The 25,162-nt window shown below is 37.5% G+C and overlaps 1 protein-coding gene and 1 pseudogene across 2 annotated transcripts; both read right to left on the reverse strand.

Moving 5' to 3' along the window:
* The window catches only part of LOC130547207 (Ig kappa chain V-V region MOPC 21-like), a 27,906-nt pseudogene extending 2,744 nt beyond the window's left edge, over positions 1-25,162 (reverse strand).
* On the reverse strand, positions 2,467-8,189 carry LOC130547206 (E3 ubiquitin/ISG15 ligase TRIM25-like). 2 transcript variants are annotated; one of them, XM_057322964.1, is made up of 4 exons: positions 8,040-8,189; positions 4,609-5,281; positions 4,337-4,432; positions 2,467-4,228 (listed from the first exon to the last, which is right to left on the reverse strand). In XM_057322964.1, the coding sequence occupies exons 2-4, from the start codon at positions 5,176-5,178 to the stop codon at positions 4,073-4,075; spliced, it is 822 nt and encodes a 273-aa protein (XP_057178947.1). In that variant the 5' UTR covers positions 5,179-5,281; positions 8,040-8,189; the 3' UTR covers positions 2,467-4,072. The 2 variants fall into 2 exon arrangements, with proteins under 2 accessions (XP_057178947.1, XP_057178946.1); XM_057322963.1 differs by having other exon boundaries at positions 4,058-4,228; positions 4,609-5,274.

Raw genomic sequence — 25,162 nt, forward strand, 5'->3', positions numbered from 1 at the left:
AAATAATTAAAAATGGACACAAAAAATAATAAATCAATTTAAAAAATGAAAAGAAAAGTTAAAGCTAAGATCAATAATAGCTAAAACGAATTATTTTGTTTTATCAAACCATTCATTCCTGTATTTATTTTCATATTATTACATTTATTCGTTTATATATTTATTTATTTATACATTCATTTATTTATAATTTTTGCAGGTTCAAGAAAATGAAAACATCGCTCGGATGAACAAGCAGTCGGTCGGTAAGAGACAGACAGAAAGACAAATACCTTGTATTGCTTCATGTTGTAGTCTTGTGGCTTAGTAGATTTTGGCACGCTGCGATTTTGTGCGATTACAAACGTGAGCCATATATCGTTGCCTTGTATTGTTTTTAACCACCAAAAATAATAATGCATAACTAAACACAAACGACACAACGTGCATGCTGCTTACAAGCGCAGTAGGCTACATTTGAATTCGGAGCAGAATTTACAAGCACTTGTGTGTTCCTTTGTAATGGACTGAAACCATATTAAGCACATGTGACATTCTAATCACCACTGACATTCTTTATTTTAACAGACTTTTATTTTGATTGTTTTACGTAGGCCAATGTTTGGTAGCCATGAACTTCTACATTTGATCATATTGTGTGTTTTTTGGATATTATATCAATGCTAACTCCATGCTGTACTATTTGAACTACAGGAATCATATTCATGCCAAAAGTGTTTTATCACTAATAGGTTTGGATTATGTTGAAATGGGAAAACATCTTTGTCATTTTAACTTTCTAAATCTTTATTTTTTGTGTTTATAGGCTACTTTCTGTATATGTTTTTGGTATGTTTGTATAACAATTACCACAAAAAAGATCAATTTGTAATAAAGACCCATGCATTGTTTCACCGGAGGTGCCATGATTTATCAGACATGCCACAGTTAAACAAAAATACTATGTAGAAACTATGGTGAATGTAGAAATTATAGAGAAGGTGTAAAGTAGCAATAAAAGCCTTAAAGTCTGAACCTGGCTTGATCTTGGTCTAAAAATAACATTGTATATTGTTGGTTCTTTTGGTTGAATATGTGTCAAGTTAAAAAGTGTCATTTGTTACCCCAGGGTTTCAATTCACATTTATAAAAATAAAATTCAGTCAATGATGCATAAACACACCTGCAGATAAACGGACACAAGATCAAACCAGCAGGAACCTCCTATATGATCTTCATACGAATGTCATAAAATATAATAATTTTAAAATGAATGAAACAAATGTGTAGAGTATATTGTAAGCATGTTGTGTTTTATTGTGTTAATTGTATTAGAGAAACATCAAACATCTGCTCTGTGGTGAGAGGAACAGAATTTCTCATCCTGATGATGCAAATCTAAGTTTCACTCTCGGTTTTACTCAATGCAAATGTGATTTTCACACTGAACTGTAAAAAACTAATCCACTTCAACTTGGAAAAAACATCAAGAATATTTCCACAGTTCAATGGTTCTGATTAATAAGTTTAATAGGTTTGACATTTTTGTGAGCACTTTTAGGACAAATTTAGGATGTATATCTTCAACAATTTCACACTTTACAGCGGTTGCTTATTAAATTAATAAATGTAGCAACTTAATTAAAAAAAATGAAGTGGTACCCATTAAGTTGATTATAAAATGTTCCATCACTAAGCAAAATGATTAAAGCATCAGCACATATCAGGGAACATACTGTTGTTTGGCATTGAGCTTGGATTTCAGTTCCTTCACTAAGTCATGGTTGTGCTGTGATTCTGGTGCTGTGGGGGTTGTGGGCTCTGGCTTTGGTGGCATAATGGGCCTGTGCCTTGACTCAGGTGGTATACTAGTCCTAGAGGTGACAGTCCCAAATTTTGGTGCTATTGAAGTTCTGAGCTGTGACTCGGGTGCTGTTGAGGTTCTGAGCTGTGACTCGGGTACTGTGGAGGTTGTGGGCTCCGGCTTTGGTGGCATCATGGGCCTGCGCATTTACTCAGGTTGTATACTGGTCCTTGAGGTGACAATTCCAAACTTTGGTGCTATAGAGGTTCTGAGCTGTGACTCCGGTGCTGTTGAGGTCCTGGGCCGTGACTTGGTTGTTGTGGGGGTCCCAGGCCATGATTCTGGTGGCAGTATGATGGGCCTACGCTTTGACTCAGATGCTGCAGTAACAGTCCCAAATGTTGGCTTTGATGCTGTGAAGCTATTCCTGTGGAACACTGACTCTATGTTGGGCCGGGACTGTGACTCTGCATGAGTGATGGACTTTGCCCATGATTTCGGTACTGTTGAGGCCTGTATATTTAATGCTATTGAGGAGGGCCTGGGTCGTGGCTTTGGTGGTGTGGGGGGCCAGACCTGTGGCTTTGATGTTGCGGGTGTGTAGGCACTTGGCTGGAACGCCACTGAGGACGGCATGGGTCGTGGCACTGTCTTGGACTTTAACTCTAGTACTGCAAAGGAAAGCACATGCTCTTTGGTGACTTTTATTCAGTCAAGCATTTATTAAAGCTGAGAACGTTTAAAAAACATGAGTGAGAATGTTATGAATATTAAACTGAAATAAAAACCATGAGGTAATCAAAGTGCTTTGTGTTTGCGTCGACCCAAATGGGCTCCTGCAGTGCAAATATGTTGCTGCAAAGACAAGAACATGCACCGATTCGCTTTCATCTAAAAACATATTATTAAAAAGCTTTTTTACTATTTGCGCAAAAATAATGTAGGGACAGGCTGTCTGTTCTGTGCTGTAAACCGCTCATACCAATCACAAAAGGTAACATTAGTACATTGATTTGTAATCTCCAGGACTTCTCCCATATATATTTTGTATGTCCCCATTAAAGAAATGTTCATGTTTACCTTTTAACAGTTTTCCCATATCGTCAACGGAGAAGAGTGAAGTCAAGTCAGATATTTCCACAGGTATGTCAGGACCCGAGAAAGACTGGAATCTCTACAGACACAAAACATAAAGTACAAGATATTCATCAAATATGTACTTTTTGAGCTCAAAGAGCTGTAGATCATACAATCCTTTTTCTTTAGTAACATCATCGTGATAACAAACATTCAACATTCATTCAACAACACCCAAGTTAGTGTTTGAATTATTCTGAGCAAAACTAAAATACATAAACGAGTGCTAAATTCATATATGGCGACACGTCAATAACATCAGAAGACTACAGAGGACGGTTCGGACTAATGAGAAGATCATTGGTGCTCCCCTGCCCACCCTCCAAGAACTGTATACATCCAGAGTGAGGAAAAGGGCTCAGAAAATCACCCTGGACCTCTCACATCCAAGCCATCATCTCTTCACAATGCTGCCGTCTGGTCGGCGCTACAGAGCACTGAGCACCAAAACAACCAGACACAAAAACAGCTTCTTCCCTCAGGCCATCTACCTCTTGAACAGTTAAATGTTTTTACACACCGTGCAATTAATAACTCTGTGCAATAATAATTAAGTGCAATATTAATTATATCCTCCAGATAATACACTATCTATTTTTATAGAACTTTTTCTGTAAATTATATTTCATTCATTCTCCTGTATATAGCACATACCTTGTACTTCAATAGTCTATTCTTATTTTTTACTTGTACATATTTACATACATACATAGCTTTACACTCTCTATATCTTTATCATATGTTTATTGTATTGTATTTCTTAATTTTTTATACCCATAGGCCCTTATTTAAATCATTGTGTACTGTATTCTATTGTGTTATGGTCTCTGTGTACTGTTTTTGCTGTTTCTGTGTTCTAGATGCTCCTGTCACCAAAACAAATTCCTTGTATGTGCAAACATACTTGGCAATAAAGCTCTTTCTGATTCTGATTCTTCAAATCTCATTGGTTCCTGCGTGTCATAAAACAAATTTACATGATAACTACGCAAGAGACACAGAACCAATAATATTTGAAGTTAAAATTATTGACGGATGTATGTAAGGGACTTCAAATCAGAGCATTTTAGAAAGAATATCATATAGCTATACATCTGGAAAGACATGAGGATAATGATTCGAATGATTCCTTTAATTGCTTGAAATGAAACATCACTTTTGTTTGTTTTCTGTCAACTGCAGGAACTGGATGTGATCATGTGTGTTCAAAAGCTCGTTCAGTTCAGCATCTCTTCTCTTCAGACCATCAATCTCTTTCTCCAGTTGCTCCGCACGTCTTTCAGCTAGACTCTCTGTCTGTGCAGACCACTGTTATGACACAAATCACAATCCCATTTCACTTCTACCTTACAGTCTGTGAAAAACACTGAACTTCACTGAGATCAAAGATCTCTTCTTTATCAGCTGCCAACTCACCTTATGACTCTTCACATTGTCTCTTAGTTGCTGAAGATGTCCTTTTCTAAATATCATATAGTTCTGGAAGTTTCTCTGTGATATTTTAAGCTGTTTCTGTTAACAAAATAATTTTGTTTTGTTTATTGATTCTGGGATCTTTCTGCCTCTTTTCCTAGAAGAAATATCTGAGATGCAGATGAGATGACGTCCTTTTTTCTTAGGAACCATTTTTTTTTACATGAAATTTAACTTCATATTCAAACAAATGTGAAGGCATAATTGATTCATACCTGTTTCTCTGTCCTCTCTGCTACAGCTGGTAGAGTATCGTGGTTTTTGTGCTCATCTCTTGTACAAAGAGAACAAATAAGCTGCTGGTCGGTACGACAGAAGACGTCCAGCTGTTTGTTATGTTGACGACAGATGTTCTCCTGAAGTCTAGTGGCATCAATCACCTCGTGTGCTTTACCCGAGTAAACCATTTTATGATGTTCAAAATGAGCATGACAGTAAGATTTCAAACACATCAGACAGGATTTGACGGCTTTATGTTTTCTTCCGATGCACATGTCACACACATCTCCATGTCTAGTGTAAGAGTGAGCGAGATCAGCGGCCTGGAGCTGAGTCTGCTTCAGTATCTCTATCATTTCAGTCAGAATGATGTTTTTACCTAAATCAGGTCTGTGAGTGAAGACCCTTCTGCAGTGAGGGCAGCTGTAGACTCTCATCCGATCCCAGCAGTCTGTAATACAGCTCTTACAGTAACTGTGTCCACAGGGAACAGTCACGGGATCGTTCAATAGATCCAGACACACCGGACACGTCAACTGCTCCACAGAAATGCTGGCTTTTGCCATTTTGAGGCACAGATAAACAGAGATCCACACAAAAGCTTCTGTGCTATGAAGGGCATGTGAGACTCCAGTTGAGAGTAAACATTCCAGTGTCTGTTTCTGAGAACTGTGGGAGTGCAAACATTAATTTCTTGCGTCAAATCCATAACGCCCCCCCCCCAAATCATTGAAAATCGCACTGTCTATTGTGAAAAATATATTTATGTATACCTAAAATAACTGTTTAAGTAGAATAAGAATACACATGCAAAAAATGTGTTCCCCCTCCCCTTCCTCACGCCTGCATCATTACACTTTCAGATATATTAACATATCAGATATCAGAAAATTTTGTAGACTTGGTAATGGTGTTCAATATCATGTTAGAATGTTTTTTGTTTGCATCCTAGGCTGTAAGTTCAAATTTATGCAAAAATATCTTTCTTTATTGACACTGGACTGTACTAAGAAAACAATTCCTGTTCTGACCTCTACGTGTCACATGACATAAACATAAACTGCAAAATGCACATTACTCTAAAAACATAGCATTTATCACCAGCTTGAAACATACTCAAGAAATAAAACCATTTTCAAATTTCAAAACATTTCAAAACAGGCCCACATAAATTCTTTTTCTGGACCAAAATTCCACCATGGTCCCGCCACTGTCTTTATTTTTAAGTAAAGTGACGAATAGCGACATCTTCCGGACGAGATGCGAATTACAGATATTATTCACATCCTCTGAAGCACGATTCAGGGTTTCGATATTTTTTACCTACCCCTAGTAAGTAGTAAATTATACTAGTACTTGGGTATTCTCGCAGTATTTTATCAGTTATGTCTTTGTCAGTAACAGCGTTCGTGAATGAAACACTTGGGTCTTATGCTGCGTTCAGACACCTCTGATATTTCTAACGCTTGGCAAACTTAAAAAAATTGAACATACTGTAAAAGATCATTAACGTGAATCTTACTACTACTAAGCTGCTTCCAGACACAGAAGCAGCTTCTTCCCCCAGGCAATCTCCCTCCTAAACAGATAACTGCTCCTTAAGAGCAATATTCCACTTTCACTACTCCTATAGTGTGCACTATAGTGCCTTATTATATCTACATCTTATGTATACATGCATATAACACTACCTCTACTTACTAAATTATCCATTTGCACAAGTGTACATACAATCTGTTAATATGTTTATTCTACTATATACTACCCTGTACAATGTCTCTTATATGTTATTATCCCCCATTTTCGGTACAATAGTCTTTTATTTTATATATGCATATTTTAGAATCTTTTAGATTGTAAATCTTATTATATTTGTATTGTCATTGTGTTGAATGTCTGTAGTAGAAGCTTCCAACACCAAAGAAAATTCCTTGTGTGTGCAAGCACACTTGGCAATAAAGCTCTTCTGATTCTGATTCTGATACTAGTCTTTCTCCACTAGATGTCACTTTGTTTTTACAAAGGGGATGTTACAACAGGGAGCCTATTGTTCATTCATTGCTTAATTAACATGGCGTATTAAAAATATGTCGTGTTTTGTTCAGACGAAGCGCATAATGACAAACCTAGCGCCTTTTTGGATAAACCTAAAATTTCATTCAGTGAGAAAATGTTGCCAGTACTGCTCCGCAAGGCCTCGCTTTCCCAGGCATAGAGCTCGTCTCAGCGTGACTCTATGCAAATTAATGCAACTAGCAGCATGGAGAAGCAGCACATTCAAACCACCATACAGCGGCCGATTTGTGAATAAATACATGATTGCATAGATAGAGGCTACGAGCTGTGTTTTAGTCCATATCACTGTTCTTTAACGCATGTGTGCTGATTTTGTCAGACATAATCAGACTGACAACAGAAACAGAAAATATGTAAATGAGAACGGCTTTTTTTTAAACAAGCTGTATTAAAATACAGAATGTTCATAGAGTATTTGCAAAACGGGTCTGAAGTTGCAACTCAAAAACTGTGACAGACGATGACGTCACGAAATGGGAATATATGAATACTAGTGCGTTACATCACCAAATGCCATTGTTCCACAAAATTCAGCGGAATCACTGCACGTTTGTGGCTTTTCTTTTTTTTGTCAATTCACCATTGTAATCTGGTGTTTACTGTTCTTTTTTTTTAGAAACATCTATATTATTTTTATCTGTATGCATGTGTAATGGAGGCCAGCTAGTGAAGAGCTGTGCAGTGTGTAAACCTCACTCTCAGACCAACAGAGACGCTCTAGCGACAGACGCTAGAGCGACAGACGCTAGAGACTGCGGTCTTTAACCTCCTCGTTAAACCTCCTCCGGACCGTGCCGGTTCGAGGCCCGCGCAGAGCGGTGCAAGTAGGACCGGTTACACATGCATAGAACCAAATCGAGAATCAAATCGAATCAAGAGCTTGAGAATCGAAATCGAATCGAATTGGAACATCTGAATCGCCCAGCCCTAGATATTTCCCACCTCAAACCAAGAAACAAAGTCTGAATTTAGTGACATTAAAAGTATTTAGTAAAATTACAACATTTATGGTACTAATTAATATATTAAAAGTATTTATTAACATTAAAAGGTTGCTGTTCCAGAAATGATTTCCGGGTTGATGTGGGAATTATCTTAAATCCAAGGTGTCTGTAACGCAGCCTTAATAAAACCAATTATCGCAGAATTATGAGTCAGCAGAATCGTTTAGTGAGTCAGTATGACTTGTTCGGACAGCTCAGGAAATGGACTTTTTTGTAAGACTGATTATATCACTACATGAACAATCAGTATGATAACAATAACGGCTTTATTTTAGATCATATCTAACAAAAAAGCTCTAAACGGAGAGAATGTTTACACACAACCCATCGAAACAAATTGTGCTTACCGTACAGAGAAGCGACGGAGAAGTTCAACACCTGCTGGTTAACATCAGGTAAAGATGTTTTACATCCCACAGTGTATCAAAACACTCAATGTTTTTGTACATTTACCTTAAATACCACAGTATTGATGCCGTGACATTACAGAAGCCTACGTGCAGCCAAAGGTGAAAGAGAAACTAATGTACGTAACATGATGATAAACATGTTCAAGAGACAAAAGGTCAAGAAATCATTTCCTGGTAGGAGAGTGATGTGCTCTAGATACCTTTCATGTTACAGTATTTAATACTAATACTAAAATTAAACATTAAACATTTTAACATTAAAACTACTCAATCAAGACAAAAATGCAAGTTTTTGCATTTAACCTCAGTTTAAAACTGTTTTGAACAGCAATGTTTTGTAAAACCACAACAACACAAGACAATTAAGGTTTAAGTTCTTTTTGTATAATCACTTTTATTATGTTCAAACCATAAGCCACATGAGAATACAATGTTAGTTTTAATTGTTTTATTTTATTAACATTTTCCATTTAGTTTTTAATCTCAATAAGTAGTATTGTATGTATATTTGGTGGCGTTATTTTCACAAACAATTGCTTTTAAAATTGAAATGCTAATGCACATCTTATGAAAAATTTGCAATGATATTTATTCCTTATTTCTATACTCTTTCTTATAAAAATCTAATATCTTACTTTTACTCAAGTTAAACAATTGTTTAGTTAAATTGCTTGATTAAAAGGAAGAAAGTACTATGATTTTAATGTACTCTTTTTACATTTAACAAATTACAGCAAATAGTAAGGTATGGTATAGGCTATGCTTTATTATGTAGGTAAAAATTTGTAAATAAATGTAAATGTAAAAACATTCTGATAAAGTAAAGATACTTGATCCTTCAGAGTAAAAAATACTCAGGTACTTCACACCTTAAACATTATGCAGGACATATTATTTATCTGATTAACTTCCATGTTAAAATGAGGAATCTGGTCAAAGTTAATATGATCTCTTTTAAGATTAAAAGCGTTATTGTCCTGACATCAAGGTTTCACCAAACTGTGACAGCAAACAGTTACAAATTTACAGTAAGAAATTTAGTGTGTACATTAACAATTGAAAACTTTTTACACTTGTGCTGTAATTTCCTTACATATTTTTTTCGTATACCCAATAAAGGTAGCAGCTAAAATAATAAAAAAACAAGTGTTACACATGTAGTTGATCAAAAAATGTCTCATCACTAATCAAAAATTAAAGAACTGCCGCACATATCAGGGATCATACTGTTTTTTTACATGGAGCTTGACCTTTTATTCCTCTACTACAGCGGCGAGATGAATGGCGTTTCTCAAAAGAATGGACTTAATGTGTAATTGGGTAGTGTTTTGTTGAACAAAAATGACAGACTTTTTTTTAACTGGATACAAGAGGACATATAAAAATATGAAGGTGGACTGGAGAGGGGCCAATGGAAGTGGTTGGTTACCAAGAGAGTGAAAACTTCAATTATCTTATAGTTGAAGTGCCAGAAGCAAGCTACTTCTAAGCACTGCACTCAATTTAAGCTTTGATCGTCACCGGTGACAACAAAGCCTACGCTTTGACTCAGATGCTGCTGTAACAGTCCCAAACGCTGGCTTTGATGCTGTGAAGCCATTCCTGTGGAACACTGACTCTATGTTGGTGTAACCGGTCCTACTCGCCCCGCTCTGCGCGTGCCTCGAACCGACGACAGTCCGGATGGGAGACAGGCGCTCTAACGAGGAGGCTAAAGACTGCAGTCTCTAGCGTCTGTCGCTAGAGCGTCTCTGTTGGTCAGGGAGTGAGGTTTACACACTGCACAGCTCTTCACTAGCTGGCCTCCGTTGCATTGGGCCTTGTCTGTGACTCTGAAGTTGTGGTGGACTTTGCCCATGATTTCAGTAATGTTGAGGCTCCTGTATTTAGTGCTATTGAGGAGGGCCTGGGTTTTGGCTTTGGTGGTGTGGGGGGCCAGACCTGTGGCTTTGATGTTGCGGGTGTGTAGGCACTTGGCTGGAACGCCACTGAGGACGGCATGGGTCGTGGCACTGTCTTGGACTTTAACTCTAGTACTGCAAAGGAAAGCACATGCTCTTTGGTGACTTTTATTCAGTCAAGCATTTATTAAAGCTGAGAACGTTTAAAAAACATGAGTGAGAATGTTATGAATATTAATCTGAAATAAAAACCATGAGGTAATCAAAGTGCTTTGTGTTTGCGTCGGCCCAAGTGGGCTCCTGCAGCGCAAATATGTTGCTGCAAAGACAAGAACATGCACCGATTCGCTTTCATCTAAAAACATATTATTAAAAAGCTTTTTTACTATTTGTGCAAAAATAATGTAGTGACAGGCTGTCTGTTCTGTGCTGTAAACCGCTCATACCCATCACAAAAGGTAACATTAGTACATTGATTTGTAATCAGCGGCCTGGAGCTGAGTTTGCATCAGTGTCTCTATCATTTCAAAAGGTGCTAAATGGAGAGAATGTTTACACATAATTCATCGAAACAAATTGTGCTTACCGTCGTAGAGAAGCGATGGAGAAGTTCCAACACCTGCTAGTCAATATCAGGTAAATATGTTTAACAGCCCACAGTGTATCAAAACACTCAGTGTTTTTGTACATTTCCCTTAAATACCACAGTATCGATGTTGTGACATTACAGAAGCCTACGTGCAATGTAAAATGAAAGAGTAACTAATGTAGGCCTACGTGACGTAATGATTATATGAATATGTTCAAGAGACAAAAGGTCAAGAAATCATTTCCTGGTAATAAAGTGATAAGTGCTCTAGTCTTGTGATAGTTTTTTTTTACAAAAATCACCTGTAGTTAATTTAACCTCAGTTAAAAACTGACTTGTCCAACAATGTTTAGTAACATAATACTACCACAACAACACAAGACTGTGACAATGAAAGTACAACGTTTTTTTAGTAATCACTTTTATTATGTTCAAACCATAAGCCACATGAGAGTACAATGTTAGACAATAGTTGAGCACACATGGTTATAAAATGACTGTTTTAATTGTTTTATTTTATTAACATTTTCAATTTAGTTTTTAATCTCAATAAGATGTATTGTATGTATATTTGGTGGCGTTATTTTCACAAACAATTGCTTTTACCATTAAAATGCAATATTGAAATGCAAAAATGAATTTGCAATAATATTTTTTCCTTATGTCTGTTTGTTTTAAAATTTAGGCTTATAGAAGCACTATAGAAATATACATTTAAATTGAAAAGAGATTTGAATTACTTTTATATACTGTAAATAGTAAAAACCACAAAAAAGTTCACAGAATTTATTCCGCACCTCAGCTCTCAGAATAACCTGCAGATCATAAGTGTCACACAAACTGAGTTTGGTGACTGGATAGTTTTTATTGTTTCATTTATTTATAATTTATTCAGCATATTAGAGAAAAGTGAATTGTATTCAGTACTTTATCTTGCGTTTTATTTCCTGTTCAGTCTCATTCTCATGTATTCATATTTTTTTCTGTCTCATTGACTTTCTGAAGTCGCTCTAAGCTAACAGTCTACAGACTGGTGCTTACCACAGTAATCCGCGGCCTGCAATCCTGCACATGATGATTGACCACAGAACTCTTCATGACGGAGCTATTAAATTTCTGTCCCTTCCATCGTTTGCATGTGTCATCACTTCCTGTTCCACCTTTGGACACCTCTTGACACTTTCTGCTTTCTGTGTTTATTATGCTGTACTCCCCATGATCCTCAGTGGCAGCTTTCTCATCGTCTGCCGTGACGATTGATGGCTGCGTGTGATCTTTCTGATTTGGTTTGGGATCTTCTGATGTGGGTGAGATCATCTGGATTTCCTCATAGATGCACTGGTCCGGTTTGGAGTGGTCAGAGGTGCACGTAGATTGATTGTCAGATGTTGTGATTGGTTGATTAGATGTTTTGGGACTTTTGCGTTCTTCAAAGTCGACTCCATTCTGACCTTCATGAACGTTAGAATTGTTTTCAACATTTTGTGCTTTCCAGGTGATTTCTTGGTCTGATTGTGGATTTTCCGGCGGCAGGACAAATGCTTTCTGACTGTGGACCGGGACCACCTCACACCATCGCCTGTTTGACAGAAAACACTCTGATTTAAGATGAACTTTTGTCCGTCAGAGTTTCTGGTTTTCTTTTGAGGTTTGTGTGTTTGATTATTTCCCTGATGACCCTTAAACACAGTCAGTGTTGAGATATGATTAATGGAGTGGCTTTCTATGACGATGTCATTGCATGAGGATTGTTGTGATGTCACATCCTTCAATTTAGTGTGGGGTGTTGGCGGACGGGCCAACTCTGTGCCGTTGCTCTGAATTTTGCGCCTGTCACCGCTGTAGCCATTACTCAAGTGTAGAACAGCTGTATCTGACAGAAATTAAAAAGATAACAAGAAAAATTAGAAATAATAAACACTTTAAACATCATAGAGGTATGATATTAGGATGATTCCAAAGCACCTGTTGTGCACTTGTTGGTATCTGTCTCTTTCTCATTGGCTGTAATGAGTCCCAAGCATTGAATGTCGTCTGTGAAGTGTTCTATGACCACACTGAAAGAAACATATGAAGGAAAAGAAATTCAGAATAGTTTAGTTTTAATGGAGGCTAGATGTTCACCATTAAAGAAATAGTCCACCAAAAAAAAGCTGTATGGACCGCATTAATGGTGCTGTGTTTCCTCGTTTTCATTTTACTGTATGGAAAAACTTAGTGTACTGTAAATAGTGTAACACTATAAATATTTTGTTAAATTATTTGTGCACACAGGTCAAACAGGTTTGGAGAAACTCGAGCAAACAGGTTTCAGTGAACATAGTTTCTTCCTTTAAGAAGAAAACACAATGCTTGTTCAGGGAAGGAAATAATAATCATGCTTTTGTCAGACAAAACAACAAAATTATAATACGTCATAATCACACTCAAGCTAAAATGCAGCAGATACACGCACACACATGCACTTGGCACCCATAATGCACAAAGAAATGCAGCAATTTGCATTCACGGGACAAAATAAAACTGGCACTAGAACTGGAGTGAGTTTTGAATGACTGTGCCATTTCAGCTATAATTCAAGTAAATTCAATTTCATTTATATAGCACTTTTCAAAATGTGCATTGTTCCAAAGCCGCTTTACAGGAGAAAATAAGAAAAACAAAAAAACACAAAAAAGGTAAAACACAGCACAGTGCATGGTGTTTATATAACAAGCAAGATCATTCTAGTAAATAATATCTAATTAATGAAGTCTCCTGGTGGTTCATTTAGCATATTATGCATTAAGTGAAAGCTTGGCTGAAAAGATGTGTCTTTAATCTAGATTTAAATTGGGAGAGTGTGTCTGACCCTCGAATAGTATCGGGAAGGCTATTCCAGAGTTTAGGTGCTACGTATGAGAAAGCTCTGCCCCCTTTGGTGGATTTAGTTATTCTAGGTGTTATAAAAGTCCGGAGTTTTGAGATCTTAGAGAGCGTGATGGGTTGTAGTGTGATAGAAGCTCTGTTATGTAGGTAGGGGCTAAACCGTTTAGGGCTTTATAAGTGATTAAAAGAACTTTAAAGTCAATACGATACTTAATGGGTAACCAGTGAAGGGATGATTACATTGGGGTTATGTGATCGTGTTTTCTGGACCTGGTTAGAACTCTGGCAGCTGCATTCTGAACTAACTGTAGTTTATTGATGATGCAGGACAACCACTAAGTAGTGCATTACAGTAGTCAAGTCTTGAGGTCACAAATGCATGAATAAGCTTCTCTGCGTCACATAGAATATTTCGTAATTTGGCAACATTTCTAAGGTGGAAGAAGGCTGTGTAGTAGACCGATCAGACACGCAATAACTAGTTAGATTTCTTAAATATAATAACAACACCCCTCACCCAACCAGCAAGCTAGTCGCCAGGGGGTCTACCCCCAATCTGCAACTAACACTATAGGCGCAGGACCAGATCTCTGGTGACCATAGCAACCCACACCAAACCATCAAGATAAGAGGATTTTACGACCGAATGGAATGTAGGGAGATGAACTCTCTTTACTCACTTTGGGGACAGACATACAATCCTAAATACATCTCTATAGAAATGTACATATATTCATTTATAACCTTTCCATGTATTGATGTTCTTGTTTTTTTGTCTGTCTTAAACATTAATCACATTTTGAATGAATGTGTGTATAACTGCTAGAATTATTAGATTTGTAGTAACTCATTTAACCAAGATGATATGTAGATCATGTTTGGTGTCTATGAGGCGCATTTGTGATTTCCTAAATGTTAATGTTTGTTGTGTCTTGGTAACTCTTTTCATATTAGTTTTGTTAAACTCTTAGAAGTTTTCTTAGTGAACATCCAATCAGCCTCCACATGCAAAACACCATGTGGAAGACAAAGACAATTAACTTTCCCCCCGAAAGTGCCATCTCCTGAATGGGTCAGTCACGTCTGTAGGATGTGACATCCTTACAGTTTAAAGGAGACCACAAGAAGTCTCTTAGAGTGTTTGAAGTGTTCGAGGGGTTAGTTCTTTCTCTCCTCTCTCTTCTTGCATTTTGCTTTTCTTTTTGTTCGGGTACTGTCCGTGCCACCTCTACAAGGGTAGAACTATCTCTAAAGGATGGACTAGAAGAAGACTTCACCTTTGACCCCTAAGTTTGTGCCAGGCTGCGGCCTCGTCTTTCCAGATACAGATCCTCTGCATAAAACTGGTTCTCTCTGATGACTTCCAGCCAAGATCCACTGGAGCCTCAACAAACTGCATCAGGACACTTTCTTACTTTTGATGGGCAAGACATGCAAGTATCATACTTAGTCTTATTAATGGATGCATAGAGCATCATTAATCCTTTTAACAAAGGTGCTTTACAAGAATAAACTGATGTTTTGTTCAGGCTATTGATCTTCTGAATATCAAATACTGCCATAAATCGCTGCTCTGTTCTTCTCTTTGCCTCAACTTCAACCTTCTTCCAATGCTAAACTGTATGTGTGTGTATGTTAGATTAGTATGTGTCTAGTCTAGGTAATAAAGTCCTGTTTTATTTCACACGTGACGTTGTTTGTAGTTCATGCTCATAATCCGGAGTCCCTAAACATGCAGATTCTTGCTACCTGCTCGTAATGCTAAGTGATTTCCCCAAATCATGAATTTGATCTATAAGTATAATTGATCATAATCAATTAAATTCATCCCAATTTGGGTTTATATTTGTTTCCCTTACAAAGGGTGGTGGAGAATATATTACTTATAATTGTGATTATTTTTTTTGATAATTCTTACAAATTTGGTGAAGAATAGTGTTTAAATAATACTGTTCCTCATTGAATCCCCTACAGCTATTTTTGTGACATTTGAGATGTGATTTCCAAATGACAGGTTGCTGTCTAATATAATGCCTAGGTCTTTAACTGTATTTGTTGGAGTAACAATGCAGCCTTCAATTTGCATATTAAATATTATTTGTACGTGTCTTTGGTCTGATAAGTAATATTTCTGTTTTATTAGAATTTGAAAGAAGGAAATTACTAGTCATCCAATGTTTTATATCTTCGATGCACTCTGCCAATTTGGATAGCTGGAAGGAATCATCTGGTCTTGAGATATATAGCTGAGTATCATCTGCATAACAGTGGAAGCTAATTCCATGTTTTATAATAATGTTGCCAAGGGGCAGCATGTATATGGAGAATAGCAAGGGTCCTAAAACCGATCCCTGAGCTAATCCATAATTTACTTATGTTAGATTTGTGTAAGGGTAGAGAGACTCACAGACAAGGTTTATCAGCCAGGTATATTTATTGGCAAATGATGAGAATAACAACAGGTGAGTGTATATATATATATGATAGAGTTCTTGAACTGGACAGATGGGTGGAGGATATAACAGTCAGTTATAGTATGTTACCAGGAGTTGGTGGATGGGTGGTGAACGTGGAGAAGGGAGGATGAAGGGTAGATTCAAAGCCACGTGGAGTACAGTACACAGCAGTGTAGGGATTCACCGGAAGAGCACTTGAGTATTCTTGGAGATCGTAGTAGATTCCACAGAGATCACTGGAGTATGACACTGTGATCGCTTTGAGTGTTCTAGGAGACAGTTGGATTTCACTAGGAGATCGTTGGGGTAAGTATATTCCACTGGGATTGCTGGAGATACTGCAAACACCAGGGTTAAAGTCCTTTACCACTTGGGAGACCGGACGAAGACTGACTGCCGGTGAGACGGGTGAGTGGCTTTATTGTGCTGGGTGCGGTGATTAGTGATCGGGAACAGGTGTGCTGGTCAGAATTCGGGTGATTGTGAACGTGGATGTGGGGTGGAGCCTGGTGTGTCCGTGACAATTTGATGATTCTCCATTTAAATGGACAAATTGATATCTGTCTGATAAGTAAGATCTGAACCATTGTAGTGCCTGTCCCTGAATATCGGTATATTTGTTTAAGTGATCTAAAAAAGTATGTTATGGTCTACAGTATCGAACGCAGCACTAAGGTCAAGCAGGACTAGGAGTGAGATGTTGCCTTTATCTGATGCTATAAGCAGGTCATTTGTCATTTTAACAAGCGCAGTTTCAGTACTATGATGCGGTCTAAAGCCTGACTGAAATTTTTCGTGTATGTCATTATTTTGTAATTTTGCACAACTGAATGGACACTACTTTTTCTAGTATTTTAGACAGGTAAGGGAGATTTGAAGTTGGTCTATAGTTTCCTAGTTCATTGGGGTCTAAGTTTGGTTACTTGATAAGAGGCTTAATTGACGAGTTGATGTTATAAATGGGCTCAATTTCAACAGGTAACTCTTTTAATAATTTAACTCAACTCAACTCAACTTTATTTATATAGCGCTTTTACAATTTTCATTGTTACAAAGCAGCTGTACATGAGACACATTGACTACAAGCAAAACAATCAAAGTTTTAGTTGGTATGGGGTCTAATAAGCAAGTTGTAGGTTTAGATGTTGCAATAAGTTTAATTAAATCTTCCTATTTTATAGGTGAGAAACACAGTAGCTTTTCTTTTGGGGCTATGGTTAATTCATAGGACAGACTTGGAGGTTGGGTTTTTACTATTTTGTCTCGTATGTTTTCGATTTTCTCTGTAAAAAAATTCATGAAATCATTGCTACCAAGGTGCGGCGGAATACCCAGGTCAGGTTATTCTGACTCGAATTATTTGTTAATTTAGCAACTGTACTAAATAAAAACCTTGGATTGTTTTTGTTAGTTTCTATGAGGTTACGGAGGTGCTCAGCCTTTGCTGTTTTTTGTGCCTTTTTATAACAGTTTGCACTCTCTTTCCACGCAATTTTAAAGACCTCTAATTGGGTTTGTTTCCATTTGCGCTCCACTTTACGTGTTTCTCTTTTAAGGGTGCGAGTGGTACTATTGTATCATGGTGCTATGTTTTTGGCATTAATCTTTTTTTGACTTCATAGGTGCAACAGCTTCTAATGTGTTAGAGAAATAGTGCCCATGTTGCTGGTCATGTCATCGAGCGATTCTGTATTTATTGTTATGGTTATTAAAGGAGTCAGATCTGGTAAGTTCTTTTGCGAAACTATCTTTAGTAGTCAAGGTAATTGTTCTATCCTGTCGATAACGAGAAATACGGCTGATTTCTGCAGTGCGCAGTGTACATGTTATAAGATGGTGATCAGTGACATCGTCGGTTTGAGGTATAATTTCTATATTGGTTAGATCGGCTCCGTGAGATATAATCAAGTCTAGTGTATTATTAAATCGATGAGTGGGTCTATTGATGTGTTGTGTTCCTCCAAAAGAGTGTAGTAGCTCATTTTATCTGATAAAATGTCACTGTTATGCTGAATAACAGCAAATATGCATGCACAATATGTTATATTTAAGACTGACCACAGTCAAAATTACTCTTCTCAAATAAAGCTAACGTTAAGCAACATAAACAAATGTGCACATCAGCAACCAGAATGAATTAATTCCCTGCGGTCTTATAAATCATAAATAACTTACCATTTGATGATTCAAATTACTTGATAACAAAGACTTCCTCCTGTTGTTTTGAACAACGTTAATCTGATTTTCTCTTTTTTTTCAGAGATTTGATAACAAAGTTCATCCACATGCTGTTTTGAATAACATTTGCCGCATTTCTTCTTCTTTTGCAGTTTTTCGGCGGTTGGCAAACCAACTTCGTGTTCTTCCACTTTACGAGACTGTTTGTGAACAACCCCCCAGATGGAGGAAAGTTAGCAAAAAACAAAGAGCGCCCTTTTAGAAAAATTATATGATTGGTCAGTTTTCTGTCACACAAAATTAATCTCTCCCATTGATTTACTGTACTGTCAGCCAGCGGTATGCTACTAGAAGGCGCCCCAACCCCGTGTAAACACACGTTCGACTTTTTGCAGCATGCGCAAGCTGTGCAGATAACGTATGACAATCCAGAACTGCGACTGCTCCGTGATCTTGAATTACTCTTGTGAGACTTGGAAATCTCACGTGGATAGAGTCAGCATTGTATATATACATATCTAATAAAAAAATTGTATTTTCTGAAAATAGTATTTAAGTTTTTAAGGTAGTTTAGATTAAGTCATCACAGAGGGCCCTGAGAGTTCGCAACTGCATGAATGTCTGTTGTGTATAAATGTATGTTGTTATAAAGTGTCAGTTAGTGAAGCGCTCCGAGGTTTTTGTACAGCTGCTCTATTAGTTTCTATCACTGTGGTGGACGTTCGGCGGCGGCACCAGACTGGATGTTGGCAGTAAGTACAAAAATATTTTACAAATTCTTACTATTGCTTTTAAAATAGAAACATTTTGTCTGCCTAGCTAGCTGTAGCTGTAGTGAACTTACTGTGTATGCTTGAACTGGACTAGTAGCTGTTTGTTAACAAAGGACTATTGAACTTCCTGCACTGCTTTTAAGGTAATTGTTGTATAGCTGTTGTTAGCACCTAGCCATCTAGCTTGTTACTTTTCACCTATCACTTTTAGTCACTTTGAAGCCTTGAGCTGTTAATTGAGTAAGTGGGCTCAGCTGTGAAGCAATCACTGACCCATTAAGCAATCAGGGAGCCTGCATTATATTAGCACTGATTTCTGACGCGGCAGCCCTCCTCGTGTGCAGACCGATGAGGTAAAGACCTGCAACTCTACCTGCGCGACTCTACCTGGGCGACTCTACCTGGGCGACTCTACCTGCGCGACTCTACCTGCGCGACTCTACCTGCGCGACTCCACCGAGCAAAGACACCAGCAGGCCACGCCACGCCACGTCACGTCACGTCAAGTTAAGCTTTGATTTAATTTTTCGTTCCCATACTTTCCTACTGTCTATTGTTTTGTTTTGCTACTAACATGTGTTTCCAGTACATTCAGACTGTCCACCGTAGATGCACTCACAAACGTACACAGTGGACACCTCAGCACTATCTTCGGTCACTCTGCACTAGCCCTCCACAGTCTGCTTGTCTGGCTGTAAGGGCTCTGGAACTGCCAGTCATCTGTCAACAAGGCAGACTTCATCCCGGCCTTCGCCAGTCAGTCTAATCTCAATGTTCTGGCACTGACTGAAACATGGATCTGTAAAGAGAACACTGCTACTCCATCGGCCCTCTCTAACAACTTCAACTTCACCCACACTCCTCGTCTTTCTGGGCGAGGAGGGGGAACAGGTTTGCTTGTTTCCAACACCTGGAAATTCACTCCTCTGTCTTTTCCTTGCAGCAACTCCTCACAGCAACCATCACTTATCCATCAAAAATACATTGTCTTGTCATCTATTGCCCTCCAGGTCAACTGGGAAACTTCTTAGAAGAGCTTGACACGCTGCTGTCCTCTATCCCTGAAGACAGCACTCCGTTGATAATGCTAGGCAACTTCAACATCCACCTAGACAAACCACGAGCAGATGACTTCTTAGCTCTCCTCTCCACGTTTTGATCTGTGGGTGGGAGGGCCAACACCCCTCCCACCCACAGAGGAGGACAACAGCTAGATCTTGTTCTGACTCGTAACTGCACCGCTAGTAATATTCTAGTTAGTCCCCTGCATGTCTCTGACCATTTCTTTATAAAGTTCACTGTAACACTCCCTGTAATCTCAACCCCGCTCCAACCCTGTTTCTTTCCATTGTAATCTTCGTTCCCTCTCCCACTTGCTTTTCGTCCATGGTGTCTTCCTCCCTACCCACCACAACCCTTTACTCATCTCTCAACGCTGAGGAAGCTACTCATAAGTTCTGTACAATCTTAACATCCTGTCTTGACATTGTCTGCCCTCTTACCTCTAGGCCTGCACGTGCGACATCCTCTTGCCCCTGGTTTTCTGAGACTCTTCGCGACCATTGACAGCGACACAACTGTCAAAAAAAAACCTTGTTGTTCATTCTCTCCTTTGCTTACTCCAGCTTTAATCCTCTAGTAGCATGGACTTGTAAACTAATGGTACTGTTTAGCGTGTTGACAAATGTTTATATGCTCTCCTACTTGTTAGTCGCTTTGGATAAAAGTGTCTGCCAAATGAATAAATGTAATGTAAATGTAAAAATACAATTATACTAAGTATTGTTTTCCTAATATTTATTTATATTTTAATTCACAATTGGGGCATATTGAATGTTTGATCAAAGATTATTTTATTTACTGCTTGCTGTTGTGCTCTAAATGCGATGTTTAAAGTGCTCATTAATATCAAGATATAGGGCACATGCACGTTTTAATATAATGTAAAGTTTTCAACCTCCACGTCTCGATATTAAAATAATTATCGCAGAATTAAATAGTCTAAATAAAAAAAGGTTTGAACTAGGAATCATATATTCATGCCAAAAGTGTTTCATTACTATAGGTTTGGATTATGTTATATGCTGATGGGGAAATATGTTTTTCATTTTAACTTTGGTAGTATCTAAATCTTTATTTTTGTATCTATAAATATGTTTTGGGTATGTTTTTATAACAATTACAAAAGAAACAAATATCAATTTGTAATGAAGACCCATGCATGATTTCACCGGTGGTGCCATGATTTATCAGACATGCCACAGTTAAACTAAAAGTACTATGTAACTATGGTGAATGTAAACATTATAGAGAAGGTGTAAAGTAGCTTTCCTGTGGCTCAGTGGCAGTGGCGTAACTTTGTTTTGAAAAGTGGTGGGGACAAAGACGACACAAACAATACTTTAATAATTTTTTTCTGTAATAACTCGTTGGGAATATTCATTGGCGTCACAAGCACGAAAAATGTAGGTGAATCCTCCTCTAGAAAACAGTATAAAAACTGCGCCGCTTTAGCGACGGCTTCAGTGGTGTAACATTAGTGGAAAAGACGCATGACAAATTATATTGACACTGCCTTGAAGCAGGTTCGAATTCGCTGAACTCAATATTCTAAATATTCATATCAGATCTGCTTCCATTTGTTTTTAAACTATATCATTTTTTCATTAATAGATCATTTAAAGCATGTTGTGCATTATTATATGTAAGGATGGCTGTTGCCGTACGTAATTAAACGTATTAATTCATGATAAAATTTGTGTTTTCCCCATCTTAAAAATTTGGTGTTTGACACAGATTACCTGTCGGTGGGTCAAGGATCGAGACGTTTGGGAACCCCCTGCTAATAAGGACAAACATTCAAGTATACAGAGGAAACAGATGGGAAAATAATATCTTTAAAATCTTATTTTCACTTATTACTACGGACATTGCCAGATAGGCTACAAATATACAACGAACTTTCTAAATTTAGTTTTGAACTCATGAAACTACAAAGTTGTGACTTTTTCCATTTATTGGCATTTTCTATCAAGTATCAAAATGTAATTAATCTTGCAATATACGATAGCAACCGCATGTCGAGAACAATAAGGACGAATATATAGTGCACCAAAGTGCAATTAAGTGCAAAATGTTTGGTAGGCTACATGTATGACTTGAACAGCCATTTTCAAATATTTTAATTTTATTAAAAATAAATACCTTTACAATGTACAATTCGATATTTAAAAATGTCAGATTAAACAGGCAAAACAATATTTATTAAACATGGCTGTTTATTTTTCATTGGGCAATTTTCGCATTGTGTTCTCTGTATGTGTAACTCGTCCTACAGTTACGGTCCTGCCGGCGTCCAGTGAAGAGATTTCCAGTAAGCAGACAGCAACACTGATGTGTGTGGTCAGCAAGGGCTTCCCTTCAGACTGGAGCTTGAGCTGGAAGGTGGATGGGAACAGCAGGTCTCAGGAGAACAGCGCTGGACTCCTGCAGAAGGACGGTCTGTACAGCTGGAGCAGCAGTCTGACTCTCTCTGAACACGACTGGATCAAGAGCGTCTCAGTGAGCTGTGAGGCCACACGAGGAGACCAGACAGTCACTGGACAAGTGAAGAGAGATCAGTGTTCTCAATAGATCCTCTGTCTTCTGCTCTCTTCTTCTCATTCATGTCTCACAACAGTGAGTTTCTATTCATATGTGCTTCTTTCATTCAGTGATGAGTTTCTTTTGCTAAACTTAAATAAAATAGAAATAATGTTATATTTTGATGGTTTCTTTTGTCTGTTTTAATTTTGAAATTGTGTTGGGTCTTTTCAGAGTTTCACATTTATAAAAATAAACTTCAGTCAATGAAGCATGAACACACCTGCAGATAAACGGACACAAAACCAAACCAGCAGGAACCTCCTACATATGATCTTCTCATGAAGTATAATCATTTTAAAACAGAAAAAAGAACAGATAACGAGAACTGAATGAATCAAATGTGTTGAGTATATTGTGAGTGTTGTGTAGTTGTTGTGTGTTATTGTGTTGATTGTAGTAGAGGAACATCAAACATCTGCTCGTTTGTGAGATGAACAGAATCTCTCACACTGATGATGCAAATCTGAGTTGTAGTTTCACTGTTTCTCACTTTATTTTCTCAACTGAGACACTTCAGTTTGACTAATGGATGAGACGTGAGGTTTCACATAATTCACAGCTTATTACTGTTGACAAACCTGCCTAAAAATGCACACTTTGTTATTTATTCACATACAGCAAAAAACAATGGCCTGCGGCTGTCAGTCTTCATAAAAACCAGCATAAAGTCATTCATATGAGTTAGTAGATGTATTTCACACGGGAGTCATCATGATACAGCAGCTGTATGTGAGATTGATTTATCATTATGATCTGATAAACCTCTGAAATATCTTTTGTATATGAACACATTCTCTCACACAGTTATAATCAAGATTAGAATGAATGCATAAATGATGGAATAGATTTTTTTGTGAATTAGTCCTTTCAAATGAAAAGCACGCAATCTGCACAATTATGTTCGACATTCAGTTCAGTTTAAAGATTTATGAAATGAAAAAAATGCATAATATGTATTTATTTAAAAGTGTGTGTGGGCACGTGCGTGCGTGCGTGCGTGCGTGCGCGAGTGTGTGTGCAGCTGCAGAATCAGTCAGGTGTATCAGTGTCAGTCTGGCTCATGGAGGTTTTTGTATGACTCTTTATCACTGTGTGAACACATAGCTATCTACGATTTTGTGTACACTCTGACAGTAATAATTTCCTGCATCTTCAGTCTGAATTTTACTGATTTTCAGAGATAAATCTGTGTTTGATCCACTGCCACTGAATCTAGATGGAGTTCCAGACTGAAGGCGGTTGGTCCCATAAATCAGGAGTTTAGGAGCTTCTCCAGGTTTCTGTAAGTACCAGGACACACAGGGTGCAGGGTTACAGTATGTAGAAGAACTGAGTCTACAGTTCAGAGTAACAGATTCATCTGGTGCAGCCATTTTCACTGAAGGACTTTGAGTTACTGTGATCTGTGATCTACACCCTGAAAAATAAATAATAGGATTCAAATGTAAAACGCAGTTAATAGAAAAAAACTCTTATTTTAGAAATAAGGAAAATGCATTAAAAATTCTACCTTGAATAGAGAATAAAAGTGTCTAGATGAAGCTGATGATGAAGGTCATTGTTGATGTTTTGTGTGTTTGTGTTCAGTTGTGAAGTGTTAAACTCACATTTCTATAAACACTCTCAGTGCTCTGAAGCATCCGCTCACTATGCAAACACACTCGACATGGATTTACATATTTACATCACAACACCAGTTTATACTTTACTGTGTGTTTGTAAATGTTTATGTTCATTGATATGTATTTTTTACTGATATTTTATCATTTGTGGAATCTTGTTTTAAAATATTTAGATTAATTCTAGATGTAGATCTCAGCATCATGCATTATTATCTTTAATGACACAATATCAAGAATAATTTCTGAATGTGGACACACAGTTTCATATCATCCCTAAAACATTGTAACTATTTTAATAAACAAAGTCAAATCTGACAAGCTTTTAATTCTTTTTATTGGTTAAACATTTTAAAAGCGTTTTTAAATGATTTTATGAAAAAATATGAAAAATAGATTTCTGTCTGATGGCGACAGTGAAGTAGTCTTTAGGTTGAAATGTCCATTTTAAAACTGTTTATTTATAATATTGACAGAGACTAGCGTGTCTTTTGTTCCTATTTAACTGAAGGGGGTAATAACTCAACTCATAATACTGTTGACAGTAATAATCTCCTGCATCTTCAGTCTGAACATAGCATGTTCAGCATGAAGTTTGTGTTTGATCTTCCATCAGTAAATCTCTCAGACACTCCAGACACTCGATTACCAACACTAGAGAAAAGGAGTTTGGGTGTTTGTCCAGGTTTTTGATGATACCAGGCTAAACTGGATGAAAAAGCTGAACTGCTGGATCTACAGTTGAGAGTGACGCTCTCTCCTACTGACACCATCTGAACGGTGGGACTCTGAGTGAGAATAATCTCACCAAAACAACCTGTCACAACACAACCATCAGTCAGTGTTAGTCAAACATTCCTTTAGAGACACAAACTCATGCAGTGATCTGAATCAGACAAATGTCTTTTTATTTTTTACCTGTCATGAATTGACAGATTATTTTGTGTTTTAATCTCACCTGTAAGTAAAAGCGTTAGAGAGCAGATGAGAGTTTGTGCCGTCATATTTCCAGTGAATGAGTGAGAAGTGAA

Source organism: Triplophysa rosa, linkage group LG23, assembly GCF_024868665.1.
Source record: "Triplophysa rosa linkage group LG23, Trosa_1v2, whole genome shotgun sequence".
Lineage (NCBI taxonomy): Eukaryota > Metazoa > Chordata > Actinopteri > Cypriniformes > Nemacheilidae > Triplophysa > Triplophysa rosa.